The sequence below is a fragment of the Fusarium poae genome, chromosome 4, assembly GCF_019609905.1.
Source record: "Fusarium poae strain DAOMC 252244 chromosome 4, whole genome shotgun sequence".
In the NCBI taxonomy this organism is placed as follows: Eukaryota; Fungi; Ascomycota; class Sordariomycetes; order Hypocreales; family Nectriaceae; genus Fusarium; species Fusarium poae.
Genome location: NC_058402.1, coordinates 5889277 through 5908090, shown reverse-complemented (window position 1 = coordinate 5908090; position 18814 = coordinate 5889277). Strand labels below are relative to the sequence as shown.

At 49.1% G+C, this 18814-nt stretch overlaps 9 protein-coding genes across 9 annotated transcripts; 6 read left to right on the top strand and 3 right to left on the bottom strand.

Moving 5' to 3' along the window:
- Positions 1 to 110: 110 nt before the first annotated feature.
- FPOAC1_011996 (uncharacterized protein) lies at positions 111 to 655 on the top strand (the record flags this gene model as incomplete). Its single annotated transcript, XM_044856363.1, has 3 exons — positions 111 to 232; positions 290 to 397; positions 457 to 655. 3 exons carry the CDS (start codon positions 111 to 113, stop codon positions 653 to 655), a joined length of 429 nt encoding a protein of 142 aa, XP_044703676.1.
- Positions 656 to 1420: 765 nt separating this feature from the next.
- On the top strand, positions 1421 to 2670 carry FPOAC1_011995 (uncharacterized protein; the record flags this gene model as incomplete). Its single annotated transcript, XM_044856362.1, has 4 exons — positions 1421 to 1446; positions 1501 to 1638; positions 1698 to 1795; positions 1847 to 2670. 4 exons carry the CDS (start codon positions 1421 to 1423, stop codon positions 2668 to 2670), a joined length of 1086 nt encoding a protein of 361 aa, XP_044703675.1.
- Positions 2671 to 2908: 238 nt separating this feature from the next.
- ALG3 (dolichyl-P-Man:Man(5)GlcNAc(2)-PP-dolichol alpha-1,3-mannosyltransferase) lies at positions 2909 to 4316 on the top strand (the record flags this gene model as incomplete). Its single annotated transcript, XM_044856361.1, has 3 exons — positions 2909 to 3059; positions 3116 to 3360; positions 3414 to 4316. 3 exons carry the CDS (start codon positions 2909 to 2911, stop codon positions 4314 to 4316), a joined length of 1299 nt encoding a protein of 432 aa, XP_044703674.1.
- A 21-nt stretch (positions 4317 to 4337) lies between these two features.
- FPOAC1_011993 (uncharacterized protein) lies at positions 4338 to 4804 on the bottom strand (the record flags this gene model as incomplete). Its single annotated transcript, XM_044856360.1, has 2 exons — positions 4338 to 4437; positions 4494 to 4804. 2 exons carry the CDS (start codon positions 4802 to 4804, stop codon positions 4338 to 4340), a joined length of 411 nt encoding a protein of 136 aa, XP_044703673.1.
- A 907-nt stretch (positions 4805 to 5711) lies between these two features.
- Positions 5712 to 7239, top strand: FPOAC1_011992 (uncharacterized protein; the record flags this gene model as incomplete). Its single annotated transcript, XM_044856359.1, has 2 exons — positions 5712 to 6097; positions 6147 to 7239. The coding sequence occupies 2 exons, from the start codon at positions 5712 to 5714 to the stop codon at positions 7237 to 7239; spliced, it is 1479 nt and encodes a 492-aa protein (XP_044703672.1).
- Positions 7240 to 7497: 258 nt separating this feature from the next.
- On the bottom strand, positions 7498 to 8363 carry FPOAC1_011991 (uncharacterized protein; the record flags this gene model as incomplete). Its single annotated transcript, XM_044856358.1, has 3 exons — positions 7498 to 7631; positions 7698 to 7840; positions 7888 to 8363. 3 exons carry the CDS (start codon positions 8361 to 8363, stop codon positions 7498 to 7500), a joined length of 753 nt encoding a protein of 250 aa, XP_044703671.1.
- A 955-nt stretch (positions 8364 to 9318) lies between these two features.
- Positions 9319 to 10731, top strand: FPOAC1_011990 (uncharacterized protein; the record flags this gene model as incomplete). Its single annotated transcript, XM_044856357.1, has 1 exon — positions 9319 to 10731. One exon carries the CDS (start codon positions 9319 to 9321, stop codon positions 10729 to 10731), a length of 1413 nt encoding a protein of 470 aa, XP_044703670.1.
- Positions 10732 to 12945: 2214 nt separating this feature from the next.
- PKC1 (Serine/threonine kinase) lies at positions 12946 to 16666 on the top strand (the record flags this gene model as incomplete). The annotated part of the gene is made up of 6 exons (XM_044856356.1): positions 12946 to 13384; positions 13452 to 13718; positions 13767 to 14750; positions 14801 to 16098; positions 16146 to 16551; positions 16605 to 16666. The coding sequence occupies 6 exons, from the start codon at positions 12946 to 12948 to the stop codon at positions 16664 to 16666; spliced, it is 3456 nt and encodes a 1151-aa protein (XP_044703669.1).
- A 563-nt stretch (positions 16667 to 17229) lies between these two features.
- FPOAC1_011988 (uncharacterized protein) lies at positions 17230 to 18681 on the bottom strand (the record flags this gene model as incomplete). Its single annotated transcript, XM_044856355.1, has 3 exons — positions 17230 to 17275; positions 17331 to 18512; positions 18569 to 18681. The coding sequence occupies 3 exons, from the start codon at positions 18679 to 18681 to the stop codon at positions 17230 to 17232; spliced, it is 1341 nt and encodes a 446-aa protein (XP_044703668.1).
- Between the last annotated feature and the right edge of the window lie 133 nt (positions 18682 to 18814).

Below are 18814 nucleotides of genomic sequence, written 5' to 3'. Positions count from 1 at the left end.
CCACATTGTAAAGAAACGTTAGAGCTAACCATTAGAAATCCAGACTCCCCATAACTACCTACTCATCAAATTGTATTATATAGAACAGCTCAACTTTCAAAACTCACAAAATGGCCGCTCCTTTCCGCCTTATGCGACCTATTGCCCAAGCCACACGATCTGGCGCTGCTTCTTTCGCAGCCCGACCTTTTCACACCACACCTGCGCGATTCGCTGTTCAGGACATCAAGACGTGAGCTTAGGAGATACATCGAGACCAAATTCCAGCAAAACTAACTCAGCTTTACAGAACCAAGGAGTTCAAGGATCTAGTTTCCACAACAGACAAGGCTGTACTCGTTGACTGCTTTGCCACCTGGTGTGGTCCTTGCAAGGCTATTTCTCCCATCCTCAGCAAGTAAGAGTCCAGACACAACAAACGCCCTCAAAACTCTCAGACTGACATGCCTAACTTAGGCTTTCCGAGCAACCTGCTCTTTCTGATAACATTGACTTTGTCAAGTTTGATGTTGATCAGCTGCCCGACCTGACTGCCGAGTTGGGTGTTCGCGCCATGCCAACTTTCTTCGTCTTCAAGGGCGGCAACAAGGTTGATGAGTTGGTCGGTGCTAACCCACAGGCTCTTCAGTCTATGCTGGCCAAGCATGCCAGTTAAGCTGTTCTATTGCTTATCTTGTATTCTATGCCTTGATTCACAGGAGAATTTGTTGAATGTGACCTGGCTTGTGCGGGCTATCCATGAAAGAAAACGCTGGAGGTAACTGTGTATATTAGCATAGCTAGGTAGACTTTACAATTGGGTATTGGTTATCTTGGCTAAGAGGTATCTGGCGACAAATACTCTTGAGCCTCATGTTGATCAACAACTATTGTCACGAATTGTATTGCGGTCTCGGCTAGAAGTGGTTCAGCCTACTAACTTGTTCTCATCCGGCCTTCTACTTCCAGTAAAGACAGAAACAAGCGGGGGTGGAAGACCGTAATGTATGGTATCACAGAAGATCATACGGTCAATGTCATTTGCGCCCAGGAAACTTCGAAAAGTTGGAAAAGGCGTCCCACAATGAATACCATTGGCCAAGTCCAACTTGGAGTAGACATTTGACTCCAACACCCTTATCTTGAGATTGCATCTTTCCGCTATTTGTGGAGGCAATCCCGGTTTCGGCGGGTCCCCGCGGGAAACTTGCTGCATCAGGCCAATCAGAATAACCAATTCGGCCGGTTTATCAATCGGGGCTTCAACTAGGAACCGAGGGGACGGTCAGTATAAGGTCATGAGATAAGTTAACTGAAGTTGATGTAACAACCTCAATTTATTATCTGTCTTTTAGACTTTGTCTATTTCAAAACTCACATAGCTCAAAAACTAGGCTCAATCTGCTGCAAACCTGAAGCAAGTTTCGTGACAACCATCAACATGGCTAACACAATCGTCGTCGTTGGGTGAGTCCCGTAGTCAGAGTTCTTTATACCAACAAAAAAACTAACATAAAGCAGCGCTGGTGTTTCTGGCTTGACTTCGGCCTATCTCCTATCCAAGAACAAGGGAAACAAGATCACAGTTGTTGGCAAGCATATGCCCGGTGATTACGACATTGAATATGCCTCGCCTTTTGCCGGAGCCAACGTCTGCCCGTGAGTCCAAACAAACAGATTTGATACTAGAATTTTGACGGTAACTCACAATAATCTAGAATGGCTACACAAGAAAACAGCAGATGGGAACGTCGAACATGGGTAGAGTTCAAGAGACTCTGCGAGCAGGTCCCTGAGGCTGGTATTCACTTTCAAAGTACGGCATCATATCTTCTCAGAAAGCACTGGCCTTACTAATATGTTGTAGAGTGCAATATTGCAAGACGCAAGAAGGATGTTGAAGAAGCAAAGAGCAACACCTTCCCCGACGCATTGTTTCAAGAAGAGCCATGGTACAAGGAATTGTTTGAGGACTTCCGAGAGCTGAACCCGAGTGAGGTCACCCGTGGATACGATACAGGTTGCGAGTTCACATCTGTCTGCATCAACACCGCCATCTATCTTCCCTGGCTAGCGGGCCAATGCCTCAAAAAGGGCGTTGTTATCAAGCGAGCTAGCCTAACTGACATCAGCGAGGCTAAAAAGCTAAGCCACACTGGCAATGTTCCCAACATCATCGTCAACGCCACTGGTCTAGGTTCTCTTAAGCTCGGCGGTGTCAAGGACGAGACTATGGCACCTGCGCGTGGACAGATCGTGGTGGTGCGAAACGAGAGCACACCCATGCTTATCACATCTGGAGTTGAAGATGGTGGAAGCGACGTGATGTACCTGATGCAGCGAGCAGCTGGTGGCGGCACGATTCTGGGTGGAACCTACGACATTGGCAATTGGGAGTCACAGCCAGATCCTAATGTCGCTCAGCGCATCTTGCAGCGCATTGTTGAAGCCCGCCCAGAAGTTGCGGATGGTAAGGGCGTCAAGGGATTGAGCATTATCCGACACGCGGTCGGATTACGACCTTGGCGAAAGGATGGTCTCCGACTTGAGGAAGAGAAGCTTGATGATGAAACATGGATTGTGCACAACTACGGTCATTCAGGCTGGGGTTACCAAGGCTCGTATGGCTGTGCTGAGGGTGTGGTTGAATTGGTTGACAAGGTTGGCAAAGGTGCCAAGGCGAAATTGTAGACTGACTCAAGCGACAACTGGGAGAAAAATCTGGCTTTGAATAGTATAAACTCAAGGTGTTATTGTTTTTAATTCTTCTCTCTTGAATTTGAATACAATTTGGTGACAAATGTGGAGTTTATGCATTTCGCGGGGCCCCGCATTTCCACAGCTGTCATGAACCCCTAGCCCAAAGCTCATGAAGCTTCCCTTTTCCCACTTTCACAGCCCTGGCCAGCGGCTTCCTCAGATCGACAAAATGGCTGATCCTGCGCCTGGCGCTCTCACGCAAGGCACTCGATTCGTCAGGAATGTTCTGACCGGCCAACATGCGCTCTCCAAATTAATTCCCGTCGCGCTCTGGCTCGCCGACGCGGTGGGCACTGGTCTGATTATCTGGAAAGTCCCATGTGCGATGCGCCCGACTCTTTCAGAGCCCAGAATAAAGCTAATTTTGTATGCGCAGATACTGAGATCGACTGGGTGGCATACATGCAACAGGTTTCACAATTCATCTCTGGTGAACGAGACTACACCAAGATCGAGGGCGGCACGGGTCCCCTCGTGTATCCAGCTGCTCATGTCTACACCTTTACAGGACTCTACCATATCACGGACCAAGGCGAGAATATCTTCCTAGCGCAACAAATATTTGGCGTTCTGTATATGGCGACACTAGCAGTAGTCATGCTCTGCTATTGGAAAGCCAAGGTAGGTTATGGCGGCAGACCCCTTTTATGACATGGCATGCTGATCTTGCTCAGGTACCCCCATACATGTTTGTTTTTCTGATCGCCTCGAAACGATTGCACAGCCTTTTCGTCCTGCGATGCTTCAACGATTGTTTCGCCGTCTTCTTTCTATGGCTCAGCATCTTTTTCTTCCAGCGTCGAAATTGGACCTTTGGAAGTCTGGCATATACCTGGGGGCTCGGAATCAAGATGTCGCTACTGCTGGTCCTTCCTGCCATTGGCGTTATTCTCTTGCTAGGAAGAGGCTTCTGGCCTGGTCTACGTCTTGCATGGTTAATGGCACAGGTTCAGTTCGCGATTGGAATCCCGTTCATCATGAAGAATTCTCGTGGTTATGCGGCTCGAGCTTTTGAGCTGTCGCGTGAGTTCAAGTTCGAATGGACGGTCAACTGGCGCATGTTGGGCGAGGAGGTCTTTCTCAGCAAATCTTTTGCCATATTCCTTCTTGGCTGTCACGTTATAGCACTTCTGGTTTTTATTTCCCAGAGATGGCTCCAACCGACTGGACGACCTCTTTCTGCCATGATCCCTTCCTTCTTACGGCTCAAGTCTCCATTCAATCTGCAGGAGCAGCTTCGAATCTCCCACTACGTCACTCCCGAGTACGTCATGACAACGATGCTCTCTGCCAACGTTATTGGTCTCCTGTTTGCGAGGTCGCTCCATTACCAATTTTATGCCTATCTCGCGTGGGCGTCACCCTACCTCCTCTGGCGAGCCACAGAAGATCCCTTGATTGTGTTGCTTATATGGGCAGCGCAGGAGTGGGCTTGGAACATCTTCCCAAGTACCGACCTTAGCTCCCGCGTGACTGTGGGTGCGATGCTTGCGACAGTCGTGTTGGTGTATCGTGGGACAGCCAGGCTTGCCGTTCCTCCTTCTCAGGCTAGGAAAATCGAGGCTAAGAACAAATAGATCTGGATCTAAAGTGTAACCTCACTCATCTTCGGAGTCACTTGGGGGCATTTTGCCGACGTTGGATTCTTCCTCGCTGTCGCTAAAGTCATATGTGCTCTTCTTGACAAATTCTTTGGGCCTATAATAGATCAGATTAGCCTAGTTTGTTTCATGCAGCATAAAACCTAGACTTACCAATACGACTGTTTACGCCAAGCCTTCTCGTCTCGAACAACATTCACAATCTCTCCATCTGCTCGAGTGTCTTCTTTGCTATCTTGGTATATCTCAGCCAAAACGAAGCCACCGCGCTTGATCCAGATGGTGTTTCGAAATCTCTGTGCCAATTCCAGGACAAGGGTTTTGGTGTTTGGGAGCTCGCAGGTGTACAGGTTGTTTCCCTCGGGCTTGACAACACGAACAAGGGACTGGTTGGACTCGAGAGCGTCCGGCGGTGTCAGGGCAGCCTCAGCGGCCGCAAGTACGTTTCTCTTAGGGCGTCCCATTGTGAAGTTTGCTGTCGGCGACTTTCGCAAAGTGTTGGACTATTTTTCTCCTGTTATGATAAAAATGTGGAGGGGTTGATTTGGAGGGGCAGATACTGGGTATAGCGATACGTGAAATTCGGTAAACTCAAGCTTCAAGTATCGGTATATCCGATATGACTTATGAACTATACCGGACTTACTGTATTGGGACTCTCCGGCTAGATTCAATTGCTGCTCATGATACCATTTCAACATAGAATTTCTTAATCTCTTATGCTGTGTCATAAATAGACGTAGGTTCTTTTTAACCACTAGGACTTCCAGGGTAAGGTGGTACTATAAGCTTGACTTCAATGCTGGGTTGGTAACCCAAAGCAGCAAGACTACCAACTTATCATCATCATAAGAGCACAACAGGAAGAAGGTGGTCATTTTGTCAGCAAAGCCTCATGAATCAATATCCAATCGGGTATTTCAGGAGCCCACCTCAATTTTGCTGTACTGTGAATCTATCCATGACTGCATTTGGGCCAGGGTCTGATATCGTGGGTAAATTATTCGTTAACTCATGCTATTGGTCTGCCGTTTCTGTTTCGCCTCGTTTGCCGTACAAGTGGCCTCGGCTTGGCTGCCATTATTTGAATGGCGCTTCGTGAGAGTACAATATGCTGTACATATGTTACCTGATGGAGGCATTCCACCGTTGGAGGGATGTTTCGGATGCAAAGATGAGTGATCAAGTGACCCAAGCATTGATCCATATTACAAATTCTATGAAGATTCGGCCAAGGGCTATTTCTTTGCACCAGTGTATATATGAAGGGGTCGCGGTCATGTCTGGATCAGATTATACTCTTCTATCATCTTGTATGTCTCCGACACATATTGACCATCAATTCATACTATAGAGAGATACTCGCCCATAATGGAACCTTCAATGCTCTCGGGCCTCGTTGCAGTGGAACCAGCCCTTGCCAAATCTCAAGACGAAGAGCTCTATCGACCCTTGACAGCACCCGCAAAAACAGTCTCAAGAACACAAGTCGGTACCTATCATAGAGAGTCATTCGAACTACACAACATTCCAATCCGAGATGATCGTACAGGAGATGCATTTTCTACCAACGTCAGTAACGACCTTGAAATGAGTCGACCCAACACTCCAGACTCCAATACCGAAGTTGTCGAAGCTCTACCTACTTTTTGGAACCCGTTCATGAACCGTTTCAGAGCCCTTTTCGGTTGCCTTGCACAACTAGGCAATGCACTTAGTGATGGTGCTGCTGGTGCATTGATTCCATACATGGAAAAGTATGTTGACTAAATCTGACGTTTAACGGCGATGGCTAACCAGTTCAAGATATTATAGTATTGGATATGGCACGGTATCCCTGATCTTCGTCGGACAAGCCATTGGATTTATCGCCGCAGCCGTATTCCTAGACGTGCTGCGAGCCAAACTTGGTCGAGCCAAGCTCCTCGGGCTGGGTCAAGCCTTGGTCACTTTGGCCTATATACCTATTATCTGCGGGGCACCTTTTGGAGTTGTCGTCGTCTCATTTTTCTTTATCGGCTTTAGCATTTCGGTTAATGTCGCCATCGGGAACCTCTTCTTTGGCGGACTCCGAAACGGAACATTTATGCTTGGTATCCTCCATGGCACTTACGGAATAGGAGGTACGATTGGACCTTTAATTGCTACTGCACTCGTCACAGCTGCAAATGCAGTATGGAACCGATACTACATTATAACATGTGTTCTCGGTGCCGTGACCTTTGTCCTGGGCACTTGGGCGTTCTGGACATACGAAAAGGAGATGAGTCCTACGGCTCGCCAGAGAGAATCATCCCAGGCGGGAGAGTCGATGATGAACAGCATGTTCCTTGCTATGAAGCTGCGTATCGTGTTTCTTGGCTCTCTCTTCATCTTTGCTTACCAGGGAGCCGAAGTTTCTATCTCCGGCTGGGTCATATCTTTCCTCATTGAAGATCGTGATGGAGACCCTTCTTCGGTCGGTTATGTGACAGCAGGCTTCTGGGCGGGTATCACAATTGGTCGCTTTCTCCTGTCTGCCCCTGCTCAACGCATAGGCGAGAAAAAGCTCGTTTATTTTCTCACCGCGGGTGCGTTGGCGTTTGAACTTCTTGTTTGGTTTGTGCCCAACATTGTAGGCAACGCCATCGCTGTCTCTATTGTCGGCCTCTTTCTTGGGCCAATCTATCCATGTGCCGCAGCGGTCTTCCTCCGTGGTATGAGCCGACGCGAGTCTCTAAGTGGGATTGGGACAATAAGTGCTTGTGGTAGTGCAGGAGGAGCAGTTGCGCCTTTCATTACTGGTCTCCTTGCTCAGGCCGTTGGCACATTTGTACTCCACCCTATTGCGATTTTCCTTTTCGTTGTCATGTTGGTGTGCTGGTACTTTCTACCTACAGAGGATAAGAGGACTGAGTAACAAATTGGGGTTCGGAAACCCTGGAGTTCTTTACGGAATTCGAAACAAGATGACGAGTAGGAGTATCATGAAAGAATGGGACGGGTCCAGGAAATATTGTGAATTGGCTCAGATTGACCAGTTCTATCCAAAATCTATAAAAGATCCATCATATAATCCGTGTAGATGGTTTGCATCTAATTCTTTATACTCTATGCCTCTATGTAACCATAGACACCAAAACATTTCTCTTCCTTCTATGTCATGAAAAAGTCCTACTTAAATGCGGCCACGGGCAGCATCCTTGACAGAAACGGTGCCAGCCGCAATGTCCTTGACGGTTTGAGTGATACTGGACCAATCACGGAATGTGACAAAGGGAACGTTTTCATTCTCACACCAGGTGACGAGATCTATAGGGGATCAATCAACATTTCCTGTACATTCAAGCGGTTGTCCAAAGTCCTGATGGTACGCACCTCTATCAGCCTTGGCAAACAACAGATCGGTTTCCTTGGCGGCAGAGAGATCGGAAACACCATCGCCAGCGTAGAACATAGTAGGTCGGCCAGGTAGCGATGAATACTTGCGGATCTCGATAGACTTGTCATGGCCGTGGATACTATTATGGTCAGCAAGGGATAGAATACAAAGGTAAGATAGGCATACCTGTCGTCATGGAACTCAATTCTCCAGCCACCCTCATCCTTCAGAGTCTTGCCCTCGCGTGCTGTGACATAGTTGCTCACGATCTGGATATCCCAACCAGGACCGAGAAGAGTGTCCAGGAGAGCCCGAATGACAGGCTCCATACCACCACTGAGGATGACAATAGGAACATTGTTCTGTTGCGCCCAATCATAGAACTCCTTGAAGCCAGGGTCGAGCTTGATGTTTTTGAGGAGGATGTCGACACACTCGTCGAAGGGAGTTTTGATACTGTCAAGCATCTCAACAAAGCTATCGCGGAAGTGCATCTTTCCAAAGAGAACATCCTTGTTAAGCTGACGACGGCGCTCAACACCGAAACCAAGGTTGTCGGTCATGTAGTCATTAGAATCGGCGGTGGTGACGGTGCCGTCAAAGTCGGTAAAGAAGATGAACTTGGGGTTGTTCTTGAGAGCCGGAGTGTCGGAAGAAGCCATGATGAAGGTCTGGAGGTATTATTTGTACAGTTTCTTGATCTGAATAGATTGTGAGTTTAGCCCGTACTTGAATACTCTGGACAGGAGTCAAAAGAATGAGTCAATGGCTCTTTGTCGGATCGTACTTTAACAAAGACCGAATGTTCTTGCTGGAGGAAGATATGACAGAGCGCAATAAAATGGTGGGGGAGGGGCATAAGTTTTCATGAGAGACAAAAGCAACACAAGATATCAGCAATACCAAAACACCTGCTATTTTCTGGTTAAGCTGATTGGATATTAAAATTAAGAGATTCTGACTAGTTCAACGAGTAGCAATATCAATCGCGTACTGTATATAGCAGAAAACACCGCATACTCTGTCTCTGGGTATCTACCAAGGAGGTACAGCATCTTGTTATCAGTATCAGTGTTCCTTGTACCCTTTAACCGTCTTGGCCTTTTGGTTAGAGCGACTCCAGTGTCGTCATCTCATGGCTCTGACCGACTGCAGCATGAAATTAGTACCCCTCCACACTTGTTCTCCCTGCAATTGCTCTGGAGAATAGACTCCATAGCTACTAAGCTAATGTTAGGACAGAACCCTGGTAATCCTGAGTCAAGCGTGATGACACACCCCGCTGCGTTGTACTTCGACAACAAAGGCGGTGACTACATTTGGCATGCCCCGATGGCAGAAAAAGCCCGGGCACGGAGCCGGTTGTAGCTCCAACGGCTCGGCCCATGCGTTCGTCCCATCACCTCAACATTTATTTTCAAAGGCCTGAGGGAACCCGCTCACCCACGACGACGTCGTTGTTGTATCGTACCAAAGGTTCCTCTGGCTGCCATGCAGCCGTTCGCCCGTCCAGCGGTAAGGCTTGTCTGGAGCCATGCGCGAATAGGACTCGACCGGACCACAAGACCGAGCAGGTCATGTTGGGAACCCTCAATATTCCAGAACTCAACAATACGAATGCGATGCAACCCCAGGGCCATTGGTCTGCAATCACGACTCTATTCATCAGAAAACCCCCCGAAAGACCCAGAGACCAACTCTAGGACAAATAAAGACGTCGAGGCTGAGCTCGAATCTATCCTTAAACCTCGGCCAAATATTCTAAAGGAGCTGCAACCGCCTCTCGAAAGACCAAAACTGGAAGATGTCAAGTCAGCTTCTGCAGATGCTATCCCCCAAGACACAAAACCCGAGACGCCCAAAAATGAAGAGACCAAGCCCGAACCCACAAAACTCGACGATGCTGCTCAATCACACGAAACCCCCTCAACTACTGATAGCCTCCAAATTCTCCGTGACCGCGCGCAACATCGTGTCAGCGAGTTAAAGGAGAAATTTAGCCATGCTATGGATACTCTTCAATACCGAGCGATGAACGCTTCTCAGACACTGAATGATATCACTGGATATACCAGCATTGAGATCATCAAAGGCCAAAACGCCAAGCTTGAGACGGCACTTGCAGAGGCTCACGAGCGGGTTCGAAATGCTCGTCAGGAATACAAGACATCGAATGCCAGCCGAGCTACGACGCAACGTGAGGTCACAACTCTGTTGGCAAGAAAGGATAGTTGGTCGCCGATCGATCTCGAGCGGTTTACCGAGCTGTACCGAGCAGACCACACCCTTGAGGGCAAGGTGGCATCGTCCCAGGAAGCTTTGACAGAAGCCGAAATAGAAGAACAACGCTTGAGTCAGCAACTCAACGCAGGTATCCTAAAGCGTTACCATGAGGAACAAATCTGGAGCGACCGCATCCGAAGGGCGAGTACCTGGGGTACATGGGGTCTAATGGGCATGAACTTCTTGCTATTCGTTATCCTGCAGTTCGTGGCAGAGCCCTGGAAGAGAAGGCGATTAGTAAGAGGCGTTGTAGCTGAGGAGAAGGCCGTGCTGGAAGAGGTTCGTGGGGAGCTTGAGCAAGTCAAGCTTGCCATTGAGGCCCAAAACCGACCTGCTGCCGCCGCCGCTTTGGCTTCAGCTGTTGAAGCGACTCGGGACGCAGACGTCGAGCCTACTGCCGAGATTGTGGAATCGGAAGAGGTACCAACCGAGAGTCCCTTTACAACTGCGGAGGCACATACCAGTGAGATACCTATTTCGACGCCCGTTGAGCCAGCAACCGAGACGCCTCTCCCGGAAACTCTGCCAATGAGGACTTGGCCAGAAGTCCTCAATGATCCCTCATGGTGGAAAGCCTGGAAGGAACTTCTGCTTGATCCCTTGTGGTGGAGGACCAAGACAGAAGACCTTTACAGCGAGCGACGGATAGATATGCGCATGAGAGACGCTTCATTGTTGGCGCTGGAGGGAGCGCTGGCTGGAGCTGTTTTTACCGCAAGCATTGCGCTACTAATGGTTCGAAGATGATGACAAGATGTAAGATAGACATAAAGTTAAAGGCACTGTACATTATAATATAACTATACCTATAGTTACAAAAGAACGATAGGTACCGGTCACGAACTGCAGGGCTTGTTTACTGACGGACGTGCCTTGTTGATGAATGACGATGCTTCAACAGTTTATCTCTGGCCAATCGGATACAGATCTATTACATGACCTATAGGGCTGGTAGTCGAATCGAATAATCCTGAACGTGATGGCACTAAACCGCTTGAGCTGTGGAAGCCAATAGTTTTATGCATGTTTTACCATGCATGTTGATTCAAAGAGTTTCCTTTGAATGCCGACGCATCATCACTTGTCCTAGGTTAGTAGTTGAACGAGCACAGACTCTGGTTCATCATGACATCGAACTGCGCTTTCAGCAACCCTTGTCGTTCCACATTCCAGGGGTGGCCCTGACGGTTAATTTGAACGCGGATGAAGTTTGCGGATCTGATTTGCTAGAGACTGAGATTAACGGCAACTGACACCGAAGGGTTGATGTTTGAGGATATTGACCGCTTCCTAGTTTGCGGTTTTAATCGGAGCTGTAGTTCTTTCACGGCGGGGCTACTGGAGCTGATCCGATTCTAGGACTTTTGAGAATGGGTTTTAGGACTCAGTAACATTCAGTGTAACCTACCTCAGTGTCTAGGTAGGTCCAAAGGTGCACCGTGGGAATAGACAAGCGCACACAGGCAACTAAGTACCTACTAAGCTGCTAAGGTACTACCTACCTAAGGTAGGTAGGTAGGTAGGTAGGTAGGTATTTCCTCTTGTTATTTCCTATATTTGTTACACGTTTTGAAACTTTGGTCTATCATCTACTTGAGCAAGATATAGTTAAAGCTCAACAGCTTACCGTTTCAAAAAGTTGTTTCATAGGCGTTAAAGGTTTATATATTTCATGCATAATTAATTACTGTATCTCATGATGTAAGGTACAGAGTCTGAAACTCAATTCATGTAGGACATGGGCTCTGATATCCCATGCAAAAGTGCCCTCCCCAAACAGACAACCCAATCCAACTAAGCAGGTTCTTGGTGCGATAGGAGGCTGCCTGAGTTATTCGATTTTGTTTCGTTGAAACTCAGCCTCTTTGTTCGCGTTATCATTCACCATGTCAAGTCCTACGTAGGCCAGCTATTCGTACAATTATCCATTCCATGACGCGAACTATCTCCGAGTCTTGCTCAATTCTTTCGCGCACACAGCAACTTCATTTCAAGAATTGCCCGTTGGGTTCTATTGACAGAGACCCTTGTATCTGGCCCATGGTACAGTGCATATAGCGGCCAACGCCATTCACTGAAGAGCCTAAGAGCTAAGAGCTACGCCGTCTGAGCTGCAAAGAACCTTGTCTAAGCTCTTTGATTATCTTGTCCGGTACCTCTAGGCTTGGGCATAGCTTGGGACCTGACCTGACCTGACCTGACCTGATCTGCCTGAGAGTTGGGCTACTAATGTCTCTTTGACCCTCTCTTTTGCCTATCAAATTCTTTCCAGCTAGCCTCCTTTTGATCCCCCTGATAGATCAAAAAACCATTTAGTGAGTGAATCCGGAACAGAAGGTGTTGTTTGTTTGCTCAAAATTCCATTGTATGGAACTTTTCGACTTGCCTGGCTTAAGTGCCCGCTTAGCTTACCGCTAATCTACTCTAGGGATTTCGAAAAACCCCGCCAAGTTTTAAACCCCCTCCTTCCAGTTCCTCCCCTCCCAACCACGACTGCCCGCCCGTATTGCAGGTACTGTACAGGCAGTATCCGTCACTATTCGCTGATGACATCTCCCACCACCAGGCCTTGACTTCCCACCTTCCACCTCCATCCCACTGTAGGTATTGGCAACGGCTGGGCTTAATAACAAACCCTCTCTTCCTCTCAACCTCCCCTCTACACCTCCACTCGCCAGCTTCGGCTTCATCCACCTGAAGCTCCAAGGCGAACAATCACCACCACCACGCACCTGCACAAGAACACGCAGTCAGGATCTGTTGTGCTTTGTGATCGGTACCCAACTTAACGACACAAGACGTCGACTGTCTTGTCGTCTATTTTACGACCACACTTGCCCGTTTTCCGCTATCGAGGCGTCTTTGGGTACCTTCACCACCTGACATCGGTTGTCTTCTAAGACTTTCCCCCCTCCAACCCTCTTGTCGTCCTGCGCAACGCATCGCGCACCCGCCGCCAGAATGAACGACGATGACGCGATTCACAACATTCACAAGAAGATAGAGCGGGAAAAGGCCCTCATCAACGCTGCCAATTCTATGAGGGCCCAGACAAACAATGAAGCCGTTAGATCCCGTCTCGACTCCCAGATGCGCGATGGCCGCCGCAACCTCCAGTTCTTCGAGGAGAAGCTTCGTGATATTCAGATGCGCCGTGTGAACTCAGGTGTCGGAGACATGTCTCTCGGGGGATCTGCTGACGATGCCGGTGGTCCTCCCGCACCACCTCCTAAGGATTCCTCTAGCAATCCCGCGGGAGATAGAGGATCCTACGGCTCCGGTTCGGGGCAGTACAGCCAGGCCGGCGGTGGTTCCGACCTAATGCCTCCGCGTCATCCTTATGCACCGGGACCTGGTGGATCAGGTATCCCCAAGCCACGCCCCAACTTTACCAAGTTAGGTACGTTGTTGCTATGCCATTCCCTATCCATAACCCATCTTCTGCCTACCATACTAACAAATCTTAGACTTAATCAAATATGATACGCCGCACCTGGGCCCTCGTATCCAACTCATGTTGTCCCAAATCCAGTTCAAGCTCAATGTCGAGGAGCAGTACCTGAAGGGTATTGAGAAGATGGTTCAGCTGTATAGCATGGAAGGTGATCGGAAGAGCAAAGCCGACGCAGCCGCTAGGAAGGTTGAAAGCAAGCAGAAGATTCTACTGTTGAAGCAGGCACTCAAGAGATATGAAGAACTGCATATCGATGCGGACGTTGCGGATGCACAAGACGGTAAGTTAGCGTTAAATCACGTTGAATGCGAGGCTGACAAAGAGCTAGATGATTCAATCAACGCCCCCAACCTCAGGAAGCCCCTCAGTGGACAACTCTCGATTCGAATGATAGCTATCAAGGATGTTGACCATGCTGCGACTGGACGATTTACGAGAGGTCCAGAAACCTTTATTGCCGTGAAGGTTGAGGATACCGTCATGGCTCGTACGAAAGCGTCCAGGAACGATCGATGGGAGGCTGAGTTCCATACTATCGAAGTCGACAAGGCCAACGAAATTGAGTTGACCGTTTACGACAAGCCCGGAGAACACCCCATGCCCATAGGCATGCTCTGGGTTCGCATTTCCGACATTGTCGAGGAAATTCGTCGCAAGAGGATTGAGGCCGAAATGAACAGTTCCGGCTGGGTTTCTGCCGACAGAATGGGCAATGCCAGTGCTGCCCCTACACAGTTCCCAATGAGTCCTTCTCAAGGCTCTTTTGGACCAGGTTCTCAATCAGCTGGTGGCGAGCAAGGGGATGATACTGGCCCATTCGGAGCTGCTGGTCCCCAGCCTCAGGTTCAAACTGGACCCATTGAAGAATGGTTCAACCTCGAGCCAACTGGACAGATCCAGCTTCAGTTGACATTTAACAAGTCTAACAATAATAGCCGCCCCATCGACCTTGGTCTTGGTCGAAAGGGTGCCGTTCGTCAACGAAAGGAGGAAGTCCACGAGATGTACGGTCACAAGTTCGTGCAGCATCAGTTTTACAACATTATGCGCTGTGCGCTGTGCGGAGATTTCCTCAAGTACTCAGCAGGCATGCAGTGTGAGGATTGCAAGTATACCTGCCATACGAAGTGTTATTCTAGCGTCGTCACAAAGTGCATCAGCAAGAGCAACGCTGAGACCGACCCCGACGAGGAAAAGATCAACCACCGTATTCCACACAGATTCAACCCTTATTCCAACATGACAGCAAACTGGTGCTGCCATTGCGGTTACATCCTGCCCTTTGGAAAGAAGAACTGCAGAAAGTGCTCAGGTATGTATCTTCTGTTTCCCCCGTTATACAACGAAGCTAACATGTCTCAGAATGTGGTCTTACTGCACACGCTCAGTGTGTCCATCTTGTCCCCGATTTCTGTGGCATGTCAATGGCTGTTGCCAACCAGATTTTGGATGGCATAAGGACTCAGAAACAAAGACAGGCCAAGGTTTCTTCACTTTCGGAAAAGACGCTTCGACAAGGCAAGACTAGTCCAACAAGCACCAGCTCACCGGCCCCTTCATACTCCAGTTCGGCTGCTCCTTCTTACCAGTCAGGACCAGTCTCCCCGGAGGCCACAGAGGCCGCCAAGATGATGTATTCGAATCCGTCCACGCCAAGACCTAGCGGCCCCGATCGAACTTCATCAAGCTCTCAAGCTGCGGCTGCAGCATCTGCGGCTATGTCTGGAGGACCTGGTGCGGCCCAACGGCAGCACTCTGACTATGGGCGCTATAGCGGCGGTTACGATCAGCCACAAGAAGACCCCTATGCTCAGGGAGGTCAATACGGCGCGGGCCAACAGCGTAAGTATAACCCGGCCGATTATGCGAACGTGAACCCTGGCTACGGAGGGCAACAACCTGCTGCTCAGGCTCAGCGACCTGTACAGCAGCCGCCAGCTCAGCAACCCCCTCCCCAGTCACCGCTACCCCCAGTACCGCAACATCAACAGCAGCCGCAACAAGCCGCCTACCAGCAGCCCCCAGTGCCAGCGCACACGCCTCAACAACCAGAACCTATGTCCCCTAAGCAGCAGTCAGGAGCTGGTGGTAAGTCTGCTCCCCTGGCCACTGATCCTGGAACTGGTCAGCGCATCGGACTTGATCATTTCAACTTCTTGGCTGTGTTGGGTAAGGGTAACTTTGGTAAAGTTATGTTGGCCGAGACCAAGCGCTCTCGAAAGCTCTACGCTATCAAGGTCCTCAAGAAGGAATTCATCATTGAGAACGATGAAGTTGAGAGTATCCGTTCTGAGAAGCGTGTATTCCTGGTTGCCAATCGAGGCAGACACCCATTCTTGACCAACTTGCATGCATGCTTCCAAACAGAGACCCGTGTATACTTCGTCATGGAGTACGTTAGTGGTGGTGATCTGATGTTGCACATTCAGCGAGGTCAGTTCGGTACTAAGCGTGCGCAATTCTACGCCGCCGAGGTCTGCCTGGCGCTGAAGTATTTCCACGAGAACGGCGTCATCTACCGTGATTTGAAGCTTGACAACATTCTTCTTTCACTTGATGGCCATGTCAAGATTGGTGATTACGGTTTGTGTAAGGAGGATATGTGGTATGGCTCGACAACAAGCACATTCTGCGGTACCCCCGAATTCATGGCCCCGGAGGTACGTCATATAATTTATATCTAGCCGCTCCCACTAACACTTGACAGATTCTCCTGGATAAGAAGTACGGTCGTGCTGTCGATTGGTGGGCATTTGGTGTGTTGATTTACCAAATGCTTCTCCAGCAGTCTCCTTTCCGTGGAGAGGATGAGGACGAGATTTATGATGCCATTCTCGCTGATGAGCCCCTTTACCCCATCCACATGCCCCGAGACTCGGTCTCAATTCTCCAGAAACTGCTCACTCGTGAGCCTGACCAGCGACTTGGAAGTGGCCCGACTGATGCCCAGGAGGTGATGAGCCAGCCATTCTTCCGAAACATCAACTGGGATGATATGTACCACAAGAGAGTGCCGCCTCCTTTTATGCCGCAGATTAAGAGTGCAACAGATACCAGCAACTTCGACTCTGAGTTTACAAGCGTTACTCCCGTTTTGACTCCAGTTCAGTCCGGTATGCTTTACAGCCTTTTATTTCTCATGACGCCCTGCTAACATAGTTCCTAGTTTTGTCACAAGCCATGCAAGAGGAGTTCCGAGGCTTCTCATACACAGCTGATTTTGATTAAACGACTGCATACGAAGATTGACGATTTTGCAATGTTTTATTGAGACGATGGAACCGCGGTGAGATTAGTGTCTTGTCTATCGGATACCCAGCAGCGATAGTTAAATAGATTACCGGGCACCGCGGATAGGTGATGTCGGTGCGCGAACCCAGCGTGGGCGTCTGGACAAGACGACCCTTTTCATGTTCGCTCGTTTATAGTCGTGGTATTCAGGATATAGGTAGTGGACGAGCAAAACGTATGATGGTATGGCTAGAACCATATCGATAGTCAAGCAAGCGTGTTCAGTGGTAGAAGAGTATCTTAGACAAGCAGCATATGAATAGTTGTCTTGTTAATAGAAGTATGAGAGACAAAATGGTGGACCGATCGCATTCTTAACTGTGATGCCGAATATCCATTCGCATCGTGTATTGTTTCTTAGCATTCATCAGATTTTATCGAGTCTCATTACTGCAAGTGCGCACACTTGCATTCAATTGAGAGAGTAATGTGTTTTAGTTATTTTTTTTTTCACTATATTCTATATATTCCATCTCTTTTATCTAGGCTTTTAAATATTCTTACGAAGTGTATTCCTTCTGTAGGAGCTTGGCGATAGTGTTGAGCCTAAGGAGACACGTTAGTACAGCCTTTCACATTCCAAAACAATGATACAACTTACTGGATGTTGCTGGTACCCTCATAGATGGCACCGATCTTGCTGTCACGGAAGTACTTCTCTGCAAGACCCTCACGGACAAAGCCCATACCACCCATCCACTCAATGGCAGAACCACTGACACGTCCAGCAACCTGAGAAGCATAGAGTTTGGCCATGGCAGCGTCCTTTACAAAATCCTCACCAGCCTCCTTCTTACGAGCAGCGGTGTAAACGAGAGCGCGAGCGGCAGTGATCTCGGTATATGCCTGGGCAAGCTGATGCTGCATGCCCTGGAACTCACCGACCAGAGAGCCGAACTGCTTACGGTCGTTCCATACGTATCGGGCGGCATTGTCGAAAGCACCAAGGGCAAGACCAGTCATCTGAGCAGCGATACCAATTCGTCCCTCGTTGAGGAGACCGATGGCGTACTTGTAACCCTGGCCGCGCTCGCCGAGAAGGTTCTCCTTGGGGATCTCGACATCGTCAAAGTTGATAACGCATGTGCTCGAGGCACGGATACCCAGCTTTTTCTCTTTCTTGGCGATAGAGAAGCCCTTGGTGCCCTTCTCGACGAGGAAGGCAGAGATACCCTTGTAACCCTTGCTGGGGTCAAGGTTAGCAAAGACGATAAAGAGATCAGCCTCCTTTGAGTTTGTGATCCACATCTTGCTTCCAGAGATCTTGAAACCATTGGCGGTCTCGGTGGCCCTTGTAGCCATGGCAAATGCATCGGATCCGGAGACGGGCTCGGAGAGACAGAAAGAGGCGACAGTGTTTGTCGCAAGACGTGGGAGCCACTTCTTCTTAATAGCAGTGGAACCGTGCTTGATGAGAGCTGTGTTGCAGAGGGTGTTGTGCACATCGACCAGCACTGAGACGGAAGGGTCCGCGCGCGCAAGCTCCTCAATGCCAATAATGGCGGCAGTGAAGTTCATGCCAGCACCCCCATACTCTTCAGGGATCTCAATACCCATGAGGCCCTGCTCGAACAGCTGCTCGACGACAGCTGGGTCCATTTCCTCTGCCTCGTCCATATCACGCGCGCGAGGAAGAATCACATCTGTGGCGAACTTGGAGACAGTATCGACCATGGCGGTCTCGAGCTCAGAGAGGTGGGTGATGGGTGTAGGGGGGATCTCGGAGATATCGACATGCTCGTTGCGGCGGGATGATGTTGTAGAGAGGGAACGAGCAGTGTTACTAAGATAAAGGATTAGAGAGTGCTTTTGCACAGGTAACTCAGATATTGCGCTTACAGGTTTGTTCTCGTCATGGAACGAGGAGCAGTGGCTCGCGGAGCGATGCGCTGTGTGAGAACTCGTCCACCTCTAAGCGCAGGGCGCACGACCCGAGTAAACGACGACGACATTGTAAGGTTGTGACGTTAGAATTGAGGGGTTTGGGGGCAAACGGTGAGTGTTAAGGACGAATGTAGGAGGAGAAACAAAGGTGGCTAAGCTGAAGCGAGGAGTGAGGCGGGTATCTAAGAGACGATCACAAGC